At 48.0% G+C, this 24,880-nt stretch overlaps 1 protein-coding gene across 1 annotated transcript; it reads left to right on the top strand.

The window, feature by feature from the left end:
* The first annotated feature begins 6,609 nt into the window (after positions 1–6,609).
* LOC136482373 (uncharacterized) lies at positions 6,610–7,617 on the top strand. Its single transcript, XM_066479588.1, has one exon. It carries the CDS (start codon positions 6,670–6,672, stop codon positions 7,549–7,551), a length of 882 nt encoding a protein of 293 aa, XP_066335685.1. The 5' UTR covers positions 6,610–6,669; the 3' UTR covers positions 7,552–7,617.
* The last annotated feature ends 17,263 nt before the right edge of the window (positions 7,618–24,880 follow it).

Below are 24,880 nucleotides of genomic sequence, written 5' to 3'. Positions count from 1 at the left end.
GGGGCAAGGGTGGCACAAGCCTGGGCGGCGAACGTTATGGTGGACGAAACAACCGAGTTGATCTTGAAAAGGTAGAGTGCAGTTGCAACGTCCCTCAGATCATGCATGCCCCTTGCTCTCATATGATCACGGCCTGCAGGGTTCGTGGATACAACTATGAGGATCTGCCATATATGTCACCCTTGTATCTCCGTTCAAACACCGTTAGTATTTAGGAGATGAGCTTCGAGCCATACCTTGACCCAACATAGTGGCCACCTTATAATGGTTATGACTACATGCCACATCCGGATCTAATGAAGGTAGGGAAGGGTAGGAGGAAGAAGAAGCGACTGAAGGGGGACATGGACGCTATGAGAGGGTACGGCGAAGACATGTACGGCGGGGGAGACTTCAATGAGACCCGTGGCAGGAATCTTTGCTCCGTTTGCAAACAATCTGGCCACAAGGCTAGCCGGCATAGAAGATAGCAGGTGATTTCATATTGTGTTCGTATTGCATAACAAGTAGTTCAAATTTTGCAATGCTACATAATGTTAATCTGAAAATTGTTAATTTGAATACTCCAACCCTTTGTTTATCATTTTGTAACAGGATGGCCCCTCCCACGCCGCACCAGCTGATCCCCCTTCTTGATGTGGAGTACGACGACCCCCTTCTTGTACCGGATGATGAGGTTCATTACGTCGTGGGACTTAGTTCATTACGTCGAACTTATATCGAACGAATATTGTCGTCGAAAACTTGTAGACTCATAAACCATTGAAAATGTTGTATGGCAACTTATCGTCCATTTATTTGCTTTATGTTCATTTTGTACAACACTTGTAGTTTTGTATAGCACCTCCGCCTGTAAGCCCACCTTCGCCTGTAGTTCTGTAGTTTTGTACAGCACAGACGCACCGTGGGCTATGGCGCGACAAATGATTATATTTGTTTTAGAAATTTTGAACGCATGATACAAACTGATGTGATCACTTAAGATCGATCATGGGTAATCCGAGTACATGATACATGGGTACAATACATCAGTAGTTCAAATAGAATATAAGACAACACAATAGAATTTCTACTACATGGCTACATTGATCATTAATAAAGCATGGAACTAACAGACGGTGCAATCAAAAACCCTCAGTCAGAAGCATACTGAGTAAGCAACTCATCGTCCGAGTACCAATCCTCAACCACAACCCTATTGCTGTGGCTAGGCTCACCTACGTTGTTCTGACCTGCCTATTGCCTGTAGTAAGCGGCCTCCGCTTCATCTGCGGCCGCTGTGGCCTGAGTGAATAACGCGTTGTCATCCTCCTCCACCTATAAGCCCACCTCTGCTAGAGCGATGAGCTCGCTCAGTATGCCAGTGTCGTCCTCATCCTCCTTCGCCTGCAAGCCCGCCTCTGCTAGAGCGATGAGCTCGCTTAGTCTGCCAGTGTCGTCCTCATCCTCGTCCGCCTACAAGCCCGCCCCTGCTATAGCAATTAGCTCACTAAGTCTAGCAGTGTCGTCCTCATCCTCGTCCCCCTCATCAAACAACACAATCGGTGATTCAACGGTGCGACCAGCTCACTTTCTGTGCTCATCTAACTTCTTTTCCTCGTACCTTGCATGAGCCACCTCTGCAGCATGTTCCTCGCTGCATCCAATCCCTTCATGTATAAAATGCAATCAGTTAGCAACATGATTATATTACATTTAAAATTAGGCAACGAAAATAGGCGTTCAAACACTCACTGGCACATAATGCAGCAACATGCTCGTTCAAGACCTGCATCTGTACTCTTGTCTCCTCCCTTGCCTCCTTCCTTGCCCTCTCCTCCTCTAACGTCATCCGTCTCTCCAATCCCCATTTGTTAAGCCCAACATCGATCGGGTTACAAATACCGCGCTGTCTAGCAAACTCACGCATCTTTTCTTTGTGATGTTTAACGAATATGTTGACGTAGTCAGGTCCATATCTCCTCTTTCTTGCAATTAGTTGCCTCTTCTTCAGTTCATCCAAGAACTTAGCTTGACCATCGTAACGTTCCCACCTGCATTTCCTAGTGCTCTGTTCAAAAGAAATATTATATCATATATGTCTTAGCAAAAGAAACAAAATACGATTTCATGTTTACCACAAAAATAACGAACGTCTTCGTACTCAACCATATGGCCACAATAATGGCCTATTCCAAGCTCCGAAGGGACTAGACCATAGTTAGAATTAACACCACATTCGCACTTGACTGGTGGTGCTTTGTAAATTAACCTTTCTTTCTTCTTTTGTTTTGCTTTTGGAGGTTCTTTGGGCCATTTGTTCTTAGGACCATACAACCACTCCTTGAAACGACACTTTGCCATTGAATACACCTAAATAACGTGACATTAGTACATGACACATATAGCTCAACATTTCAACACATACACTTTGCACTTACTTCATGCTTGTTTGGACACAAACTTCAACGTATTGTCAGGGTTTATCACGGCTCGGTCTCTACAATGGCATAGAGGAGGTTCCTCGAGTCGTCTAACTGCAGCTAAGTGCTTCTCCTTAGCCGTCATTGGAGGGGGTCAGGGGGAGGTGGAACCCACCGCTCGAAGTGCTCTCGTGGATGTCGCCCTCTCCACCAATCGTCGAAAAGGAGATACCTGGGGTCAAACTTGTCTGCACTGTCGATCCACTGAAAGAAAAAGCACCTCTCATGGGCCTACACAACAAAAATTCAACAAAATATTAGTAACCTAGTAATACAAATGAAGAAGAAAATATACGGAAACAATTACTTACTTTAAAACGACTGCACGTGTAGAAGCAACGAGCCGCTTTGTCCGGATGTCTCGATTGAAACACGTCGGCCGGATGACCACAGTCACAATTAGGGACAGGGAGTTCAGGAGGGATTGGGGCATCTTTGCTAGACTCGTCGGGGTACATTTCTCTAGGACGACCCCGTTTTCACCATAACTGCTCCCGAAACCTGTCTTCCATCTAATAAAACGGTTCAAATTAAACATCAATCAAAACAACGCAAATTAATGTAAAATGTAATCATTTGCATTGCAACTAAAATATTATAAACAACAATTATAGCAACAAAAATATACATGGCAAACATACTTCTAACTACATAATTAACCTCAACATTGATAAAATCAAACTAATATCTTCACCATAGTTCCCAAACATAATTTTCCTACTAACCTTAACTCACATTCATAATATCCTATCCACCATTCAAACGAAAATAAAATGCGCGTCATTACCTTAAACTAGGACGAGGAGGGAGGGAGGTGGCCGGGGAAGGAAGGGAAGGGAGGGAGGCGGCAATGGAGGGCCGGGCTGCCGCCGTTCGTGGCGCGACGGCCGGCGTGCTTGGCGACGGGCTGAAGCGGGAGCGACACCTAGGCCGCTTTGCTGCTCGGGCAGCGGGCTTGGCCGCGGCGGAGGTTATACCCAGCTCTACCACGCCACCGAGCATGGCGCACTGCTGCGCCATGATCAGTGGCGTGGCAGAGCCCCGCCACGTCAGCGGTCAGCGCTTCTGGTCACCGCCACGTCAGCCCTCTGCCGCGTCACCATGCATGGCGCGACACAGGCATTTGGCCGCGCCAGGGCAATAGGCGCGACCAAAAGTGTTAGTTTTAAAAAACCCGAGAGCGTTAGATTTAAAACTAGTTTCGAAAAAGTGTTAAAATTAAAAAAAAATTCGCCGAGTGCCATGACCATGGTACTCGGCAAAGATTTTTTTTAAAAAAAAAATTCAAACTTTGCCGAGTGCCGGCCAGAGGACACTCGGCAAAGAATTTTTTTTAAAAAAAATTCAAACTTTGCCGAGCGCCGGCCGGGGGCACTCGGCAAAGAATTTTTAGAAAAAAAAATAAAACATCTTTGCCAAGGATCGGATAGAGGGCACTCGCCAAAGAATTTTTTTTTAAAAAAAAATCTTTGCCGAGTGCCTGCAGGGTTGGCACTCGGCAAAGCGACCGTCAACGGGGCCGGCGCCGTGATGGTCGCTTTTCTTTGCCGAGTGCCCCCGGGGCGCTCGGCAAAGCCTTTGCCGAGTGCCTGATAAAAGACACTCGGCAAAGAGGGCTTTGCCGATCAATTTTTTGCCGTGTGTTCTTTGCCGAGTGCCGCACTTGACAAAGGCTTTGCCAAGTGCAATTTGGTCTTTGCCGAGTGCCTCAGGCACTCGACAAAGAACCTGAATCCAGTAGTGAAAGGGCTTGTTCTCAGGAAGAAGATGATCAAATTTTAATTTTTTACAAGTGAAATATTAGGTACTATAGAAAATGACCTTCTTTTTTTCTTCTAATATATTTTTAGAAGTTAAAAAACATAGAGATTTTGGGGGGAAAATTTAGAATACTCTCGGAGCTGCTCTAAGCTAGACATAGATAAACTGGCTAGTAAAGTACTAGTAATAGCTGGTACCGGTCGAGCTGACGAGGCATGATTGGTGGACTTGCCGGCCCAACGACCCGACCTAACAAACAAACAGCCTTTTTATCACTGCGCTCATTGACGAATGTTTTGGAAGCAAGTGACGAGAGCCGCCGGCTGCGTGCAGGTTGCATGCAGAGTGATGATTGAGCATGATCGCGGCGGTCACTGGTCAGAGAACACATTTTGCAAACCACTCGATCGGTCCGCTAGCTTTTCCTGTTCATTTTAATTTGGACCCCAAGCATGGCTAGACTGGCGGTTGAGTGTCGACTTAGCTAGTGGCGGTGGTTCGCTTGCTTTTTCAAGCTCTCATGCATGTTCTAGAAGGTTTTACTCGCAGCAAGGGTCCGGTACTCGATAGTCTCACAAATACTACCAAAACTGTATGCTTCGAGGTTGTTCAACAACAGTTTGGAACTTTGACCACATATTATTCCTACACCTACACTACCGAGTAGTGAGCAGAGCGGTACTTATTCTAGTGTGGCAATATGCTAGTTCTTATTATACATTTGTTATCTTTTGTGGTCCATGGAATTGCAAGATTGCTTCCAGCACTTAGAGAAGCCCCTCTAGCATACCTAGAGGAACATGTAAAGAGGTAAGTTTCTACATACATGAACACAAAGCTAGTCAATGCCATCGCAGCGCGCGCACAATTCCTATGTAGGCCAACACAGAGCTGGTTGGAGCGCCCATGTAATGTGTTTTCCATCTGCTCGAACAGAAAGCCAGCAGTATCAGCATGTCACGCACAGAGTTCATGCATGCGCCCACTGGAAGCTGGTTGGACGGGCGCGCTCGAGAAAAAACCGGCACTACGAATCCAGTCAAGAAACGCATGAAGACGTACGTTTCGGTCTGCGCCATCGGCCAAAAAATCCATCCAGATAGAACACGAGCAAGCACATGGTTCCTACGCGTGCTAATGAAAGAACCGGTTAAGCCATGACACACCTAAGTGTCACCCTCGACGAAGATAAAAAAAATTAGCACGATTGATCGATGACAGCTGGATCGTAGCAGCATGCACAAAATTTCTATATATGTGCCAACATAGTGCTAGTTGGAGTGTGTTGTGATGATTTTTCATGTGCTCGAACAGGCCGGAAACCAACAGGGCTAGCATGATGCATAAAATTCCTATGCGCGCCAACAAAAAGCTAGTTAGACCGAGGCACACGAGAAACATACGAAGAGATGTGTTCCGGTGCTCAACACCAGAAATCCGGCCATATAAGGCCCTCAAAAGCACGGAATTCCTATACGTTACCGTGGAAAAGCTTATTAGGCCGGCCACACCTCGAGAAACTTATGAGGAGAGGTGTAGGCGAAGCCCCCTCTAGCACACCTTGAGAAACATGTGAAGAGGTAAGTTTCTATGTGCGTGAATAGAAATCCAGCCGATGGCGTCGTGGCATGCACAAAGTTCCTATGCATGCCAATATTGATGGACCTGGCTAGGGCCTACTATAATGTGATATTTGTGTGCTCGAACGAAAAACCGGCAGCAGCAGCGCGTCGCCCATAGAGTTCATACGCGCGCCCACAGTGTTGGACAGGGTAAAAAAACCAGCCACTAGAAACCCAGCCAAGAAACACGTGTTGACGTGCGTTTCGATCCGCGCCACCGGCCAAAAATCTAGGCAGATAGAATACAAGCAAGCACGAGGTTGCTACGCGCGCCGGCAGAAAAAACTAGGTAATTAAACCGCGGTTCACGTGAAAAAAAGATTGCGAAGAGAGACGTGAGTGAAGTCCCTCTAGCACACTTCTCATCGTCACACACAGAAAAAAAAATGCATCTTTCGTGGCCGTGGCGCCAGCCATGGAGGAAGGGCCGAAGAGAGGTTTCCAATTCCGTCCCAGCCGTATGATGCCCGTCCATGGTCGCACGGGCACGGTAGCCTGGTGCGGTCGACCCCCACACGTGGGCACGACCGACCGACTCACTGACAGCCTCGCATCTTTGAATTGAATCGACAACCAACGACAGCCAGCCCACCACACGCCCCCGCCCCGCTTCCTTTCTCTCTCTACCCTACCCGAAAAGAAAAAAAGAAAAACCCGGCGGTCAAAGAGTCAAACCTGCCACCACGCCGGTGGGCCCCGTGCGCCCCCACTCTCCCCTCCCTCTTATACCCACCACCCCACTGACCCGCCCCCACCTCCAGCTCCTTCTTTTTCTCTCCCCCTCTCCGCCTCTCTTCCGCCAGCGCTCAGCTCCCACCGCAGCGATGAGGCAGTGGAAGTCCCTGGTCCCGGCGCTGCACCTGCACGGCACCGCGGCGTCCTGCTTCCCGCACCCGCCGTCGCCGCCGGCTAAGGTGGTGCGGCTGGTGGGGTGCGACGGGCGGGTGCGCGCGTACACGCCGCCCGTGACGGCGCGGGAGCTGATGCAGGAGCACCCGCGGCACCTGGTGTGCCGCGCCGACGCGCTGCTCATCGGGGAGAAGATCCCCGCCGTGGCGGCCGGCGAGGAGCTGCAGCCCGGGGAGGCCTACTTCCTGCTCCCCGCGCACCTGTTCCGCTCCGTCCTCTCCTTCGTCTCCCTCACCTCGTCGCTGCTGCTGCTGCTGCTGTCATCGTCCACCGCCGCCGCCTCCGGTGCAGGGAAGAAGCCCGGCGCGGGGCGGCCGTTTGAGCTCCACCGCACGGCGTCCGGCACGCTGCAGATCAAGTTCTCCGACGACTTCCTCCTCGCGGGCGGCGACGGCAAGGGCGTCGACGACGACGACGAGGCCGACGCGGAGCAGGAGCAGCAGCCCGCCGTGCTGCTGCGCGGGGACGACCGCCTCGCCAAGGACTACGAGGAGCTGGTCGGGTACGGCAAGTCCCGCCGCTGGGCGCCCAAGCTGGAGACCATCCAGGAGGTGGTGGCGCCAGCGACCGCCGACCCCGCCGGCGGGCCCGGGCGCGGCAGCAGGAGGAGCCGCGCGCTGCCGTTCCTCGGCCGCCTCGGCAGCCGTCGTCGCCTGCTCGGGCTAGGGAGGGAGGGTGAGGGTCTCGATCCGTCCCGTAGGGTGGTAGCTGACGCCCGACGGGCGACTGCGATTCGTTCGCTGTTCGCCGGCCGGACCCGGCGGCGTCCTGGTTTAGTGGCTGGTTTTTGTATGTAATTAGGGGAAACAAATTTTGGTGCTAATCTAATCTGTAAATGATGATGGTGGCCGACAGATTTTCCTCCGCCGTTTCTTTCTTTTCGTGTGTTGTGCGTGCCTCGATCACTCACTAATTTCTGTTTCTATGTAGGCCGGCTAGGAGCAGGATAGAATACCATTGGCCTGTTTGCTTTTCGTACGATGAACAGGGTTTTTCCTCTCGTAGCAAATTATTTAGGCCCCGTTTAGTTTTACCCAAAAGCCAAAATTTTTTTGCATAGTATCTGTCACCTTGAAGATGCGAAAATTTTTAGCTTTTGACTACTGTAGCATTTTCGTTTGTATTTGACAAAAATTGTCCAATTATAGACTATTTAGGCTTAAAAGATTCGTCTCGTTAATTACAGGTAAACTGTGCAATTAGTTATTCTTTTTACCTATATTTAATGCTCCATGCATGTGCCGTAAGATTTGATGTGACCAGAAATATTGAAAAATTTTGGATTTTGGCTTGCATCTAAACGGGGCCTTAACCGACGTTACTTTGCATTTCCTGTGTGCAGTGCAGCATAGCTGTCCGCGCACACAGAAAACGGGCAGGCTGTGGTTGCAGCTGACGCTGCTGCCAGTGCCAGCTGATCCATGGACTAGTGACGCTACAGTAACCTGCTGACATTACTGTACTACTCCTAGGTAGGAGTAATAGTGCCAACCCTAACCAAAGCACAGGCAGATGAACAGCTTTAGGCCCCGTTTAACCGGGCTCCGGCCCTCGCTCTGTGAGATCGGAAACGAAGGGTGATAAACAGTATCCGCACAGCACAGAACGTAAACAGTGCCGCAGCCTATGCAGCCTGAGCTGCACCAAAAGGGCCTTATTTCTCTTGTCAGTCACAGCGACAGCGTATGCTCGGCAACATTCCGGTAGGCAGTAGTAGTACTCCGTAAACGGGAATGAGTCCGAGTGAGCGAGTCTTCTCCAGTGACCTCATCAGTCGGCGAGGCAGTCCATGGTGCAGGTAGGATAGGAGCAGCAGCAAGTGCCAGTGATGACGGGTCAAACAACCAAACAGGCAGTCGACAGCGAGCAGCAGCAGCGGTAATCACCAAGTTAGGCGGAATAAGCCTCGGCAGTGTTCGGCTGGTGCAGTATTTTTCTCTCTCAACGATTCAATCGTACTAATCAACACAGACGACTTTAGAACACCCAAACAGAGCCCTCATCCAAAGCCAAAGCAAAATACTCCTTCCTTCTCGAGCTGGCGCATCTTTCATGTCCTGCCGCTCCCCCGGGCTGCAACGAAAGAAGCAAGGAAGACCCGAATATGCCTACGCTACAACCATTGCATCATCTGCTGCTCTCTTCGTCACCGGGCATCTCCGTCTCTTTTCGATTCCGGACGGACGGCTTTCATGCTTGGACCTGCTGGAGTTTTTTTACTGTAGCAGCCTAGCAGGGAGCAAAATTTGAAGGCCTGTGGTCTTGGACCATCTATAGCCTGTGTGTGCACGGTCAAATGAAAGCCGTACTGGCACAGCTCAACGCAGGTGATGACCGGCGGATTAAGGGGGTGTTTGGTTCTCAGGCTCTGTTCGGCTTATCCTATATTTGGTTTGTTTGGCTTCTTTTTTCAGTCAGAACAGTGTTTTTCTCTCACAACAATTTAGCCAGAATAGTATTTTTCAGTCAAGTTTCAGACCAGCGAACGGGGTCTTAGTCGCTCCTAAAATTCATGTCACATCGAATGTTTAATAAAGAGTATTAAATATAGATTAATTATAAAACTAATTACAAAGATGGGGGCTAATTTGTGAGACGATTTTCTTAAGCCTAATTAATCTGTCATTAGCATATGTTTACTGTAGCACCACGTTGTCAAATCATGGACTAATTAGTCTTAAAAGATTCGTCTCGCAAATTAGTCGCAAGTTGTGTAATTAGTTTCGTAATTAGTCTATATTTAATACTCCATACATGTGTCTAAACATTCAATGTTACAGCAATTTTAAGAGCGCCTGTAGAAACCAAACAGAGCCTAATTAATTAAAAGCGAGGGAGCGCCGAAGGGGAAGCACGTTCTCCGAGGCGGAAACAGATCGGGAACGGGCGTGATACTTCCAGTTCCAGCTCACTCGTCTTCGGTGGTGTTTGGTTGCCCCTACTAAATTTTTATCGCTGTCCTATTGAATGTTTGAACACATACATAGAGTATTAAATATAGACTAATTATGAAACTAATTGCATAGTTTGCGACTAATTTGCGAGACGAATCTTTTAAGCCTAATTAGTCCATGATTTGACAATGTGGTGTTATAGTAAACATGTGCTAATGACGAATTAATTAGACTTAAAAAATTCGTCTCGTAGAGTACCGACGAATTATGTAATTTATTTTTTTATTAGTATCCGAACACCCTATGCAACGTTTCCCTGACACACATCTCAAATTTTAGTCAAGGATCCAACACCACCTCGTGTCCTCCATTGGGCGCGCACGCTCGCGCGGGGACGAGATTCCATCCACTTCCACTTCCAGCCACGCTCCATCAGCAGCGTCAGCGCACGAACACCCGCCCCCCGTGTCAAAAGGCCAGCAACCAGCAGCTCCCACTGTGCACTGTCTTCCCGCCCACCCGTGCTGCGACCGCTGACTCATCACAGGCCTCTTCTCGCCTTACATTCGTCAGAAATCATACTGCTATGATCGACAGATCTTCTCATACTTGCTAATTAATCGAACCATTTTAAGAGTTGAACTCTATTGAGTAATTAGGCAATTTCTTAATTAATTTCTAGATTAATAACAGAATACAAATCATTACAATCTCATAAACTAGCATGCAAATCTCTAACATACTAGTTAAATCAGGCAGCATTAATAGCAATATAGCTAGCAACATAGCTAAGATCATTATGAACAACACAGTAGACGAACGACAATAATAGATTGGTCACGTGGTGTGTAACTTTTGTTTGCAGAAGAAAATGGTGTCGCTGGTGAAGATGATGCAGAGGGAGACGCTGCTGCTGGTGGTACTAAGTCGTCGATGAGTGGTGAAGGAAGAGCTCGGATGTGGCAGAACCGTCCGAAATAACACAAATTTAGAGGTGCTCGTCTACCACCAGACACTAAGTACCTCGAAAGCAAGCTACATCGGACGGATTCCGTCGAGCACACCCTAAGGAGAACTTGAATAATCCATGTTTTTCCTTGAGGATCCAATAATGAGAACGAGTTTACAATACTTAGTCCATTTCATACAACTAGAGTTCTTAGAAATACATTATTACAGTACCAAATTTAGAGTGCGAAATTTAAACAGCGGAATTACAATAGACATCTAACGGCAGAATGCAAGGATCCGTCTGTGCCCACCAGAAGAATCCTCCACACAATAGCTACTCTTCAAGCTGCACCTGCAACAGGGTAAATAAACCCTGAGTACACAATGTACTCGCAAGACTTATCCGACTAGTGAGAATAACTTCCTGACTCTAAAGGATATGATAAGCTTTTTGGGTTGCTGGGTTTCTTTTTTTGCGGAAAGCAATACTCACTACTACACAAACTTTAATGGAGGCGGGCGTTTTTGATTTTCCGCGGCGGGCAAAGCCGTCCGCCGCGGCCTAGAGGCCACGGTAAATCGTGGCTTAACCGCGGCGGGCGGCTTTGCCCGCCGCGGTTAACCGATTTACCACGGCGGGCGCTGTAACGTGCCCGCCGCGGTAAACATACTTTTACCACGGCGGTCACGTTGAACCGCCCGCCGCGGTAAATTATTTTACCGCGGCGGACACGGTACAGAGCCCGCCGCGGGTATGTACGTTAGCCGTGGCGGGCATTATTAATTGCCCGCCTCGGTAAATTATTTCCTGAATTAAAAAAAATACAGCAGTCATATAATTAAATTCAAATTCAAATTCAAATTCAAATCACATCCAGATTTCATAGATTAAACTTAAAAAGTATACAGGCATTACACATGAGATAATATACATATATATACATTCACTTAGTCGTTCTTGTCATCGTTAATTCATTACATTTACATATTAAAGTCGTTATACATGCCCTAAGGAGTAATCTTGCGGACGCATCATCGTGGGCCATTTCCTCAGCCTCTCGTACTCCGGTAAAATCGCTAACTGGCTGTTCTCATTGAAGAACGTGCTCCCTTCAAGCACGCATTTGTCTAAGACAAACTTACATATGTCCGCCTTTGTCTGCTTGAAGGAGTGTTGGGTGCTCTGCACGTCTCTCCACCAGTTCAATCCATTCTTGAGCACCCTCCAACTGCTGCTGTACTGCTTGCACTCCCTCAGGTACTCACAGACGTAGAAGCCACAGGTTTGTGATCCTACCGATTGTTTGGCACACTGCATGATCGATACACAAGCATTAGAATACAGGCATTAGAACGCTTATGAACAGAACGCACAATTAAACCTTTCAAATACTTACTGGAAAGTTGCGTCTGATTTTGATGCGGTTCTTATGCTTAGCCTTAAAATTCTCTGTTCTTCGATCATAGCATTCAGGATCCTTCACGTACTCCTTGTAAGCGCTATATGAAATGTACTAGTATTAGGCAGGGCATTAGAACGCATATGAGAAGACAGTTCAGTCACTTACACTCTGAGGCAATCTTCAAAGGCCTTGTACCCTTTTAAGTTTGGCATTCTCAACGAATCAAATACGCAGGCCCTGCCATCCTGAGGGTAGATGATAAATGCAACCCAGTGACCCTCGAGGCCTTGGCTGCGCCATTGAAACAAAATACAGGTTACAATGAGAAATAATAATACTAGCTAGCTACCCACTTATCTCTACAGGCATGTCTTCGACTTACCCAAAGTGGTAGGCAGCTACGATACACCCATTTCTCCTGATCTTCTTCATTGCTCCTAGTATGTACCTTGAAATGTTCAACTTCTCATTGTCCATCAGTTTCTTCCTGTGCGCCTCTCTCTGTCGCTTGGTCAAGTCTTTCATGGTTGGATGATTGTCATCTAGGTGGTAACCAATGATGACTCTTTGAGCAATATGCATTGGAGATAGATAGATAACATCAAGTTTTAGTTCCTTGGATATATAGGCCATCAACCTGCAAGGACAAGCCATCGTGGCATATATAAGTAGTCTTGACCGATTCAAAGGCAGGTGATATGTGAAACTCGCAATTCATCACTTACATAGAGAACAAGGTGACTTGGGCGATGTCAAGGTCTTGTTCCCGTAGTAGTCTGTACATGTCGTGGAAGTCCACGGGGAGTTCTACATCGTTGCCGGGCAAGTGGAAGTACTCCGCCACAACCTTGACTAGAAAACCATGTAGGCCAGTTTTTGCCGCTTCCATGTACCAGAGATGAAACCTCCTTGTCTCCCACCTTTCCTCGTCGACGAGCTGGGCCTTGGTTATCATGAACTTCCCATGCTCGTAATGGCCGGGGCAGTCATCCGATTCAGGAAATAGATGGAAAGGTGATCTCGGCCTGGGATAGAAATGTTAGTACCATATTATGGCAAAGAAAAGTTATTAGCAAATTATGCTCGCCGCTACCATACCTTTCGAACTCAAGTGAGTATGTGAGATGCCCTTGGTCGCCTTTAGTCTTCGCCGGCGGTGGAGGACAGTGGCTTGTGCTCGCAATGGCAGCAGGCGGTGTCTTTGCCCCCGGTTCCTCCGTGCCTCCCGGTCCTTTGCTTGTGCCCTTAGACGGACTATCGGGAGGTGGAGGTGGACTTGTTGTTGGAGGAGGAGAACGAGGGTGAGGGCTTGTGCCTCGGGGTGACTTCCTTCCCTTGTCATCCCCGCCATTGCCTTCGTCATCGCCGTCGTCGTGATCCGGATCATCGGGGGGACAAGATCCGGCAACGGATGGTTGTGATGCTGGTGTCGCCATCGGCGTAGAAGTCGGCGTCGAGAGAATGATCTCTATGTCGTCCTTGTTCCACAGGACTTCGGAACCAATGGCAGCTCCAAGGATCGTTACCCCTTGTGCAGTTGGATATTCCATTTCAAATTCTTCGTATTGGGTCACATACCATGTAAGTATCACGGCAGCATAGTTGGCAGGGATCTGGTCTTGGTTGAAATCTTTGATATCTTCTTTGGGGTGCATGTAACCCTCACCCACGGTCAACTTTTTCGCCCTGCCGAACGGGATGTTGAGGTTGACGCGCATGGGTTGCCGGATGTCGTCGACGGGGTGCCTTGGGCGATCCTCGATCATCGGCAGTGGCTGCCCTTGTGTCTGCCCTTGTGGAACTTGTGGCATGGCCACGCCTGCCTGGCGAAGCATCTATGACCTCATCGACACCATATCTGGGTCATTGCTCGTGAAGGCTTCTTTTATGGACCGACTGATCATTTCGGCCACGCCTTGATCATAGCCCTTCTGAAAGATGCCCTCCTTGTACCTCTGCCTTGACCGGTATGTGGCAGCATCGGATTGCCATGACTCCACTGAGTTCCAGCTCATCTTCGACGACATGCCACGGACGTGGCCACGGTGCTCGGGGGTTCCCAGCGCCAGGGTCAGCAAGTCCTGGCCCCTGCGAACCTCGAAGCTGTCCTTGGATTTAGCGGCCTGGATGAGAGCCCTCTCCACCTCCTCGAACTTCGGCTCATTGAACTTGCTCGCGCCCTCCTTGAGCTTCTTTGGCTTGCGGGCATAAATGAAGTCCTTAGCCCTCAAGTCTACACCGTCGTACGGATCGGGAAGCCCGGCGGCAGCTCTAGCCCTTTCTTCCTCCCGCCACTGGGGCCTCTTACCAGCAAACCCAGTCATGCCCAAGTGGTGGGGGTGCAGGTTCTTCTTCGCGAGTGCGCTGAACTTGGCGCTCTTTGCCTTTGCTTCTTCTGTTGTTCTTTGTTTGCAGAACTCTTCCCAGTGATGTTCCTTCACCATAGTGTATTTGACACAGGGTGACTTGCCTAGCTTCAGGTAGTACCTGGTCAGCATGGACTTGAAGTTTCTAAAGGCTCTTCCTGCCACGTGCATGACCCACTCCCTGCACTTGTCTAGATTGACGTCCTCGGGATAATGGAAGCTCCTCGTCACCTCACCCCAGATATGTGTCTTGTAGTCGACCGGGACATTGTTCCACTCCGCCCAAGTGATCTCCACCTTGTCCTTGACTATACATGCCACCTAGTTGCTGAACTTGGCAAGGACCGTGGGTGGCGACAACGGGTTTCCCTCTGGTCCCACCTCATGGATCACATGGACTTTGCCGTGGATTTCCCTCCGGTGCCTCCCGTGTTCCCCCCTTCTCAGCTTTGTCCTCTGACCACTAGACTTGCCTGAAGTGGTTGGAGATGGAGCGGGGGGTTCTTTGTCACTGACTTCTTCCTCCTCGAAATTCAATTCTCGAGGCACCACCGGCATCTGTTCAGGGTTTGGAGACCGCGCACTTTCAACTTCGTCGTCCCTCGGTTGGTAGGTCGGATCATCATCGTCCTCTGTACGACGTTTCTTTGTTGGCCTAGGGGTCACGGACACTTGGCTCTCGAGGCTAGTTGATGATGATGCACTAGGGGTAGGGTCGCGCCATTCGCTTATCGGTTCCTCCGCCATTGGAAAGCTACAATGAATACATATTTTAGTTGTATAGACACAGTTATAGAGTAGTAAAGTAGAGTAGTACTAGAGTAGTAAAGTAGTAGTAGTTGGCTCAGATTTGCCCCATTGTCATCACATCGCTTTTAAACTGGTTGCTTGTATCTGGTATACAAGCCATCCTAGTTTAGCGGGGGCACTCGATCATCATCGCCGCTGCCTCAGCATAAAAGGGTTCACATCATTGCATATGCCACTGCCTCAGCAATAAGTTTAAAAGTTCATCATTGCATATGCCAAAAAAGGAAGCAGCCCCATTAAATAAAAACCTTTCACAAATCAAAAATAGGAGCAGCAGTAGTAGAATAGTAGTATAGGAGGGAGTAGAGGAGTAGAGGAGGAGGGAGTAGTAGTAGGCAGTAGTAGTATACTAGTAGTAGTATACTACTAGAAAGTAGTAGGCAGTAGTAGTAGTATACTAGTAGTAGTACAGGAGGAAGTAGAGGTAGGCAGTAGTAGTAGTATATACTAGTAGTAAAGGAGGGAGTGACCAATTCATCTCAAAATTCTCACAAATTATATCAAATTTGGCAAAATTGCAGCAGAGTGACCAATTCATCTCAAAATTCTCACAAATTTAGCTCAGAATTAGTTTAAAGGCAAGGTGCATCATAGGCAGTGGCATATGCTCAGAATTTTGTCATAAATTCTTTTGGCATCATAGGCAGCAAAAAGAATTGAATTCAAATGCTACGGTTCACCAAAAGCATCATAGATCAGTAGTATAGCAGTTCAAAATTCACCAAGTGTAGTACTGCTTTGTTCAGTTGAATTCAGAGTAGCAGCAGCAGTAGTAAGACAACAGTGGTAGAGAGAAATAGGTAATACAAGTACCATTTTGCATCAAGTAGTAGAGTACCAGTAAGGGGATAAGTAGTAGCTAGCCATCTAAAAAAACTTTCACAAATCAAAAAATTTGCATCAAGCTATAGAGTGTAGGCAGTAGACAGTAGAGTGTAGGTAGTAGAGTGCAGGCAGTGGATTAATGGGCATAATGGCAATTGGCATGCCAAACTGCCAATGACAAGCAAGAGAGGCAAATGCCAAAAAAAGTAACAATATTTTGCAGAGAGCATGGAAAAGTAAGGAATTACCACCCCTAAGAAAATGTGATATTAGCACATGATAAGCAATTCAGGCCTCGGTATTGTAAGTGCATACTGACTGAATTTGCATGTGCCCTCCCCATTCGTTCTCTCATGATGAATTGATGATGTGATCCAAGTTTGTTTGTGATCAAAACTACTGCACAACTTTTGAGTCATTCACCATTACTTTGCTAATTAACTAATCAGGCTAAGATTTAAATAGGAATAGTTGCAGTGTCCAAAAAAAACTAGATCAGAGTATTATTAGACCCAGCACCAATCTCAACAAACAGAGATCCTAAATTTGATCAATAGATAAGCATAAATATAGCGAGGACAAGCCAACTGAAATAAAGAAGCAACATGTCAACATCTCGAGTGAGGCAGGGAAAACTATCATCAGCTTCATCTAAGTACCCTCCCCTGTTCAATGGCACAAATGCACACCTGGGTAAAGGAAGCCACCTCTTTGGAGATCTTTTAAACAATAAACTTGAGACCAATCATCTCCAAAACAATAAAAAAGCATATATGCATATGCTAGTGATGAGCTTCATCTAAGATATAATTTTGTCAGACACAGCAATTCCAGTTAGCAAAATGATAGTAGAAAATTTATACAGGATAGCCCATCTTTCCACCAAACCACCCCACCGCAGCGCTATAATCAACTGTAGTACTGCAGCAACAGTAGCGCCCTCTCTTTCAGAAGGATTCAGACAGAAAATGCCGTAGTTTGCGAGTGCTAGGATAGGAGCCAACCAAAATGCCGTAGTTTGCGAGTGGCTAGAGCGAATCGAAATACTGAGACGAACGGGACAGACCCGACCGGCGCATTGCGGTGGACGCGCGACGCCCCAGTACGAACGGAGGGAAAGGGGAAATGGGTAAGCAAACGCAGCGGCGACGGGGGTAGAGGGTAACTCACCGGCGTGTTGGTGCCGGCCGCCTGGAGAGCAGGTGCTAGGGTTCCGGTGATGGGGCGCCGGAGGAGCACGGGGGCGGGGCGCGGGCAAGGGAGAGGAGGACGGGGGCGCGGACCGGGCACGGGGAGGAGAACGGGGGCGGGGGTCGGTGCGCGGAGGAGCTCAATCGGCGGTGGAGCCCGGCGGCGGCGGCGTGAGATTTTGGCAGCCCTTCGGGGTAAAACTGAACCGCGCGAAAGACCGCCGAGATGTTGAGGGTGGGGACGGCTTATATAGGTTGCGATTAACCGCGGCGGGCAACGTTACAGACCGCCGCGGGAAATGTTTACCGCGGCGGGCTGTTAAGTTGCCCGCCGCGGTTAATCTATTAACCGCGGCGGGCTCTGTTATATGCCCGCCGCGGTAAAGATCATCAGTTCAGAATTCATTACCTATTTTAAGTCTCATGAAGATGAAACTAGTCTATACTAACATAATTCATTAGCTAATTCATTAGCTATATTCATTAGTCTATACTTTTGAGGTCCCTTGGCTTTTTATTACTTGACTTTTGTAGCACACTTAAGAATTTTATCCTCTTTTATAGAGTATGCATATAGAGTATCTGGGATTGTTACATATAGAGTCTCTTGGATACATTATTATATATATGTCTCTGGGATACGTATAGAGTCCACTATATTATTACATATATATATATATATGTCTCTGGGATACATAAATCATTTTGGTGCAGGTGCTTTCACCGTCCTCTTCTCACCATCGGGGCGGGCCCACGGCATCATCCTGGACTTGTTGAATCGGTCCTCGACGGCCTTGATCTTCTTTGGGTGATCGGTAAAAAGCTCGAGCTCTGCGTAGTTGTTGTATTGTTCAGGACTCTGCACCCCATCAGCTCCCACAATCCGCTGCTTTCCGGACACAACCACATGCCTTTTTGGGTCCTCTGCATATATAGTAGGCCACTTGTGCGACATTGGTTTCTAGTACCCACGGGTCATCTTTGTAGTCGATACTTTTGAGGTCCACGGTGGTTAGCCCATAACTGTCCACTGCAACCGCATTCGGTTTGACCCACTGGCAATGGAAGACGGTTATGCGTAGGTTCTGGCCGTAGTCAAGTTCCCATATTTCTTCAACTTGCCCATAGTATTGCCTCCTCTGGCCCGTGTACTCTTCTTCACCCTCGTATCGAACACCGCAGTTATGTGCCGAGCTCTTCTTGTCCTTGTCTTTCGTGTGGAACCTGTAGCCCTGGACGTCATACCCTTGCCACGTGGTGATTTGGCTGGATGGGCCTAACACAAGCCTCTTAACGGTCTCCGTATCTTCATCAGGGCATCCTTCAAGGGGTATGTGTTGCTCTTTGAGCCAGTCTACGAAATTGCTCTTGTGATGGTTCTGGACCCATGCCTCCGTGCGTTGTCCATCATTAGCGGCGCGGATCTCTTCCAGGTTCTTTTCAATATATTTCTCCATGCTCACTAACTGATGAAGGATGCTGTAATGAGCTTCTTGCACCATTCGGTTTGGCACATCGGTGCGCACTTTTCGGCCTGTGCACCCCATTCCTGAGGTTTTGCCTTCGTGGTGATGGACAGGCAACCCAATCACCCTCCCATCTCTTATGTACCTCATACACCAGTTCACGGCCTCCTCCGTTGTGTATGCCTCGATCATAGAGCCCTCCGGGTAAGCGCGGTTATGGACGTATCTGTTGAGGGTGGACATGAACCGCTCGTACGTCCACATCTGGTGTAGGTACACGGGGCCTAGTTGATGGATCTGATCGACCATATGCATCATTAGGTGTGGCATAATATCAAAGTAAGATGGTGGAAAGCACATCTCGAGCTGGCAAAGGGTCTCCACGATGAACTCCTTCAGGGCAGGCAGCTCAGCCTTATCAATGACCTTCTGAGTGATGCGATTAAAGAAGTATGACATCCGTGTGATGACCATCTTCACATACTCTGGACGGATAGCCCTAATCGCAATTGGTAGGAACACCGTCAGCATGACGTGGCAGTCGTGTGAGTTGTAGCCGGTCATTATGAGGTCTTTCATGGAGACCAGGCTCTTGATGTTGGAAGAGAAACCAGTCGGCACCTTGATACCCCTAAGCAACTTAAGAAAAGCTGTCCTCTCGTCTTGCGTTAGGTTGCAGGCCGCACCCGGGATATCGACTTTACCATTCTAAGGCGGTCCCGGGTGAAGGTCCGGCCTGATGCCCAGATTGACAAGATTCGTCCGTGACTTAATACCATCCTTTGTCTTGCCCTTGATGTCCAGCAGGACACCGATCGTGCTTTCGAAGACATTTTTCTCCAGGTGCATGCAGTCGATGGCATGGGGTGTATTCAGTGTTTTCCAATACGACAGGTACTTGAAGAAAATTGACATCTTCTTGAAAGGAACGGCGGCGGGGACTTCCTCCGTCTGGTCCCACTTTCGCTTCCTTGTCTGCTTGGGCCCCTCTTTAGGCGGCTTCTTCTTCTTTCCAAACTCCACCTGATCCATGTCCTTGACCATCTCATACACCTTTGTTCCCCAACTAGTCTGCGTCATTTGATCACGCTGCGGCTCGTCTTGATTGTCAAAGTATTTGTTCATAATACTTCTTCTATACCTATGATTTTTGGTGAGGAACCGTCTGTGCCTCGTGTACACCATCTTATTGGATCCCTTAAGGTAACTGTAGCAGGTCTCGTCGATACAAATTACGCAGCCGGTCTTCCCTTTGATCTGCCCCGATAGTGAGAAGAGACCGGGGTAATCGGTGATGGTGACAAAGATGATTGCTTTTAGTGTGAACTTCTCCTTGCGGGATGCATCCACCATCTGGACCCCAACATCAAATAGTATCTTCATTTCCTCCATGAACGGCTCCAGGAACACATCTATATCGTTGCCGGGCTGCTTCGGTCCGGAGATAAGCATGGTCAGCATAAGGTACCTACGCTTCTGACATAGATGGGGAGGTAGGTTGTACATGGTGAGCACGACGGGCCAAGTGCTGTGCGAGCTGCTAAGCTCACCGAACGGGTTCATCCCGTCGGTACTTAGTGCGAACCTAACATGCCTGGGCTCCTTACCAAACTCCGGGTAGGCCTCGTCGAAATCCTTCCACTGCTTGCCATCGGATGGGTGCCGTAGCTTGCCATTGTCGTTCAGGCGGTCAGCAGATGCATGCCAGGGCATGAGCTTGGCATCGTCCGGGTTCCCGAATATTGCACGCAGGCGATCGGTCACGGGCAGGTACCACACCGACAGTGCTGGACTTTTCCTGTGCGTGTAACCCTCTTCTTCATCGTCCTGCTGAGCCGAGATCTGTTTGGCCACACTGCTCTTCTTTGCCCCCTTCTTGTTCTTCTTCCGACCACCCCGCAAGCCTCCCTCGTCTTCTGCATCCACGCGACAACCAGCATTTTTCTTGTACCGACTAAAGCCGCAGTGTGGACAACTCGTCAAATTCTCATACTCATTGCCCCGATACAGGATGCAGTGGTTAGGGCATGCATCAAACTTTCTAAGCTTCATCGCCACTGGCCGGATCAGCTTCTTGGCCCGATAAGTATTGGCGGGCACCTTGTTAGCCGTTGGGTACGTGGTGGCAAGGTAGCTTAACAACTCATTGAAGCTAGTGTTAGACCAACCATGACGAGCCTTCAACATCAACATATGGAGGTTAAAACGGAGCGCCGTGCAGTCCTTTGGACAATCGCCGCCGTCCTTATAGAGAGGATCAACTGCCGCCTGTTTCAACTCTCTGAAATTCTCCAACCACTTTGGGCAACCCAACACAACGTCATCTTCATCGAAGTGTTTGACTAGATCTTCAACAAGCTGCACATCCTCGGGTTGGCTCACAGTATCCTGACCATCAACACCGTCGCCGGCTTCGTCGGCCATGTCTTGCATTACATCATCCACCGTGATGTAATCACGGCAACTATTGTCACTGTCGGCTGGCGCAGCTGCTGCGGAAGGATCTTTATTCACCGGTGGTGCTGTCGTCGTCGGCGTCGAAGAGGTAACTCCAGATGCAGCGCCACTCGCACCAACTCTTTCGCCGTGAAATGTCCAGACTGTGTAGCCCTCGATGAAACCATACATGATCAAATGAGTTTGCACCTCGCTGTCTCGGTGGGCTTTCAGGTTCTTGCAACGAGAACATGGACATATGGTTGTCATCCGCTTCAGTCTCTCACGGTGAGCTTTACCAGCCGCAATAAACTTCCTTAATTCAAAGAGGTACCACGGATCATTCACTCTATCGATCCGGTACATCCATTCTGATCTATCCATCGTATCTGCGAACATTATCCATCACAATCAACATTAAATAAAGAAGAATTAGGAGAAATTGATGATTTTTACGTCCAAAATCATGAAAAAGAGAGGAAATGACGATGTGACAGATGAAGCATGCATCTATGATGAATCTAAAGTTAAAGAAATACATGACATCATTTTTTCCATTAAAATTGATCTAGATCTAGATCTAGATCTAAAGAGAACTCTAGGTGATGGAAATAAAGAGAGAGGATGGAAGGAGAGAGGGAGAGCCTTTATGAACCTCTTATGATGTCCTCCTCCCTCAAATCCAAGCCCTTCAACTCAAATCAAAAGTTTGCTCAAATTTTAGGGCAAAGCCTCCCCCCATGAGTTTTGAGAGAGGAAGACCCGTGGAAAAGAAGGAGGGTCTGAGGTCTGTATATGTACAGGCTTTACCGCGGCGGGCAACATAAAACGCCCGCCTCGGTAAATCAAGTCTTTACCGCGGCGGGCAGTTGAAAGCGCCCGCTATGGTAAACCGTATTAACCGCGGCGGGCTATTCATACCGCCCGCCGCGGTAAATAACGATTTTCTGCGGCGGGCAGGTAAGGTGGCCCGCCGCGGTAAACCAATTTCCCGCAGCGGGCGCCCCGGTGGCCGGCCTCGCTGGCCGGCCACCGGTTAACCGTGGCGGGCAAAAAAGGTGCCCGCCACGGAGCGTGTTTTGGCCACGCTGCGCAAATTCATTCCTGTAGTAGTGACTAGTAGTGGATCTTTATGTATGGTTCTTATTAGCAGTCATGATTAGTTCATTATCTAACCATTCTAGGTAAGCACTGTTCTACTTTGAAGCAAGAGTTGAGCAAACAGATCTATTTCACCATCTTTCAACTTTCAGTTCTTACTACAGTGCTAGATTGTAGACAAGTCATACCGGATTACCTGGTGATTCATGAATCAATGTGCCCAACTGGGTCTCCTGAAACACATGCCCCGTTTGTCCCCCAGGCACAAGCAGAACCAACCCACCACTCTCCTGTCAAGGGGTCCATGTCCCTATCCAAACTTGGACTCTAAGCCCCCACACCTGAGTCCCGGACTCAGTGTGGTGCTTAGACCTCTACCATCCTCGCCTCCAATTAGTTGATCTGGAAAGAGCCAGAACCCACGACAAGAGAGCAACGAGCCTTCCCTGCTCCCATAAACAAGTATGTGCTCAGGATAATAAGTCTGTGACCTGACTAGAATCCAATGCAACAGCCGATCCTTAACCGACACGGACAGGGAAAACAGTGTAACCATGCTATGCCTCGTTGGCCACAGGACACAACCTCTTACACCCACCAATACCCATACCATATCCCTGCTCGGTCTTCATTTTCCTTTTACCATTTTATCATAAGAGTGATAATAATAATCACCTATTGTGAGTAACGGCAGGTTACTCACGCTACCAAAAATCCTAAGCATAGCAGCTACTCGCACGTGTACTAGTAGGACTCATAGGACAGATATATTTTTGCAGGTGGTTTCCATAAAATGCCTGTAACGTAAATGCACATCATATATATATATATATATATATTCAGTGCTTATTCAAAATAAGGGTTATGCACCGGGGCTTGCCTTAGGCAGGCGCGGTTTCAGCTGAGTCAGTCCGTGGTGGCTTCGGGACCTCCTCCTGCACAAGGATCTCCTCCTCGTACTCTTCAATCACCTCCTCGTACTCCTACTCACTCTCGGTCATGAACTCCACCAACTCATTTTCTACATGCATGCAATGACGATGCAACGCTCAATATTAAGGCAACAACAGTTCTTAAAATAAGAATACATCTACTAAGCCACTAAGCTAGCTCTAATGACTAAGATACCAAGCTAATCATCATTCCCATCAAACCAGCAGGGTTCACCTACAAGTGCTACTTAGCAACTAAAATATATTCTTACTCTTATTAACGATTTCCTATATACTACAACAAGAAGTACATAGCTACCATATTTATCAACCTATTCTAAGGCTACTAAAATTACAGTGATCACATAATAATACAATAAACCTACTATAAAAGTTTCAGAGCTAAAGCTATTATCAATTAGCCACAAAAATCCCTACAATATTATCCTAAATAATACTAAGCTCTTTCAAATGAATTAATATACCTTAGCATCAAGTTAGACATGTATCCACTAATCATACCATCAGCTTGACAATATTTTTAGGAACCAAATAGAATTTATTTCATCATTTTTGGACATCTATGTGAATTGATATGATTTTCCAAACTCTAGCTCAGAATCTGAAAATAAAACCTATTTCTATTTTCTAGAAAAAGGAAAAACGAATTCAACCCGCGTGGCCCACTAACGAACGGGCGCGGCCCACACATGCACGTAGTGCGCGCACTTACGAGCGGCCCACAGGCGTAGGAGCCCGAGCGCATGGCACGCTCTTGCAGAAAAGCCCCAGGCTTTAGGACAAATGAACCCACGGTCCACACTATTGTTCCTAAAGACAGCACTTATGCAAGAAAACTCTCGGACCTTTCTCCTCTTTACAACAGTGAAGCCCTTGGCGTGTCATTGAGCTACCCTCACTCAAGGGGTAGGTTCTTGCGGCGCCCGACGTGCGGGCTTAGCGGTTGATGCTAATTAGCCGCCGAACTACCAAGTGAGCGGTCGACACAACGGGGACTAGCGTGTTGGCAAACACGTGAACCTCGGGAGAAAAATTATCGTGTCAACCTTGTTCTTCCCGTTGGTTTGCATCCCTATTACACAAGCTTGCAATTACTTTTATACATATTAAGCTTGTGTAGTTGCTCTTGTAATTAGATAGCTTGTGTAGCTTGCTAATTACCTTCTTGCTTGTGTAGCATAGAAGTAGCTCCATTGCGTGGCTAATTTGGTTTGTGTAACCTTGTTAGTCACATTACTTAGTTTGTGTAGCTAAGTATTTGCGCTCTCTAATTTGACATTGGTTGCCTTGTTATTGAGCATTGCTAGTGAGCTTAGTTGGCTTTGTGCTTTTGCTTACTAACATGTGTAGGAGCTCCCTTGTTGCTTAAAGTACTAGTGGCATAGGTTTGTGTGACCTTGCTCCTAGAATTGGTTAGGTGAGCTCTAGCTAGCCCGGCACCTTTGTTACTTGATTAGTATCTTTGGAAGGTGCTAGAGAACATAGATAGAGGGGTGTAGTCTTGGCTAGATCGATCGTCTTAATTCCGCACTTGTTTCGGTTAGCCGACGCGATTAATTTTAGAAAAGACTATTCACCCCCCTCTAGTCCGCCATCTCGACCCTTCAAGTGGTATCAGAGCCCGGTCTCTCATTTATGGTCTTCACCGACCCGAGAGGATGGCGTCTAATGGGCTAGATGTTTGTGAGGCACACATTTTTTATGGCACAAACTTTGCACTTTGGAAAAATC

The sequence above is a fragment of the Miscanthus floridulus genome, chromosome 9 (genome assembly GCF_019320115.1).
Source record: "Miscanthus floridulus cultivar M001 chromosome 9, ASM1932011v1, whole genome shotgun sequence".
Classification (NCBI taxonomy): Eukaryota; Viridiplantae; Streptophyta; class Magnoliopsida; order Poales; family Poaceae; genus Miscanthus; species Miscanthus floridulus.
The sequence above is the reverse complement of the archived record's forward strand: the minus strand, read 5'-3'. Positions and strand labels throughout refer to the sequence as shown.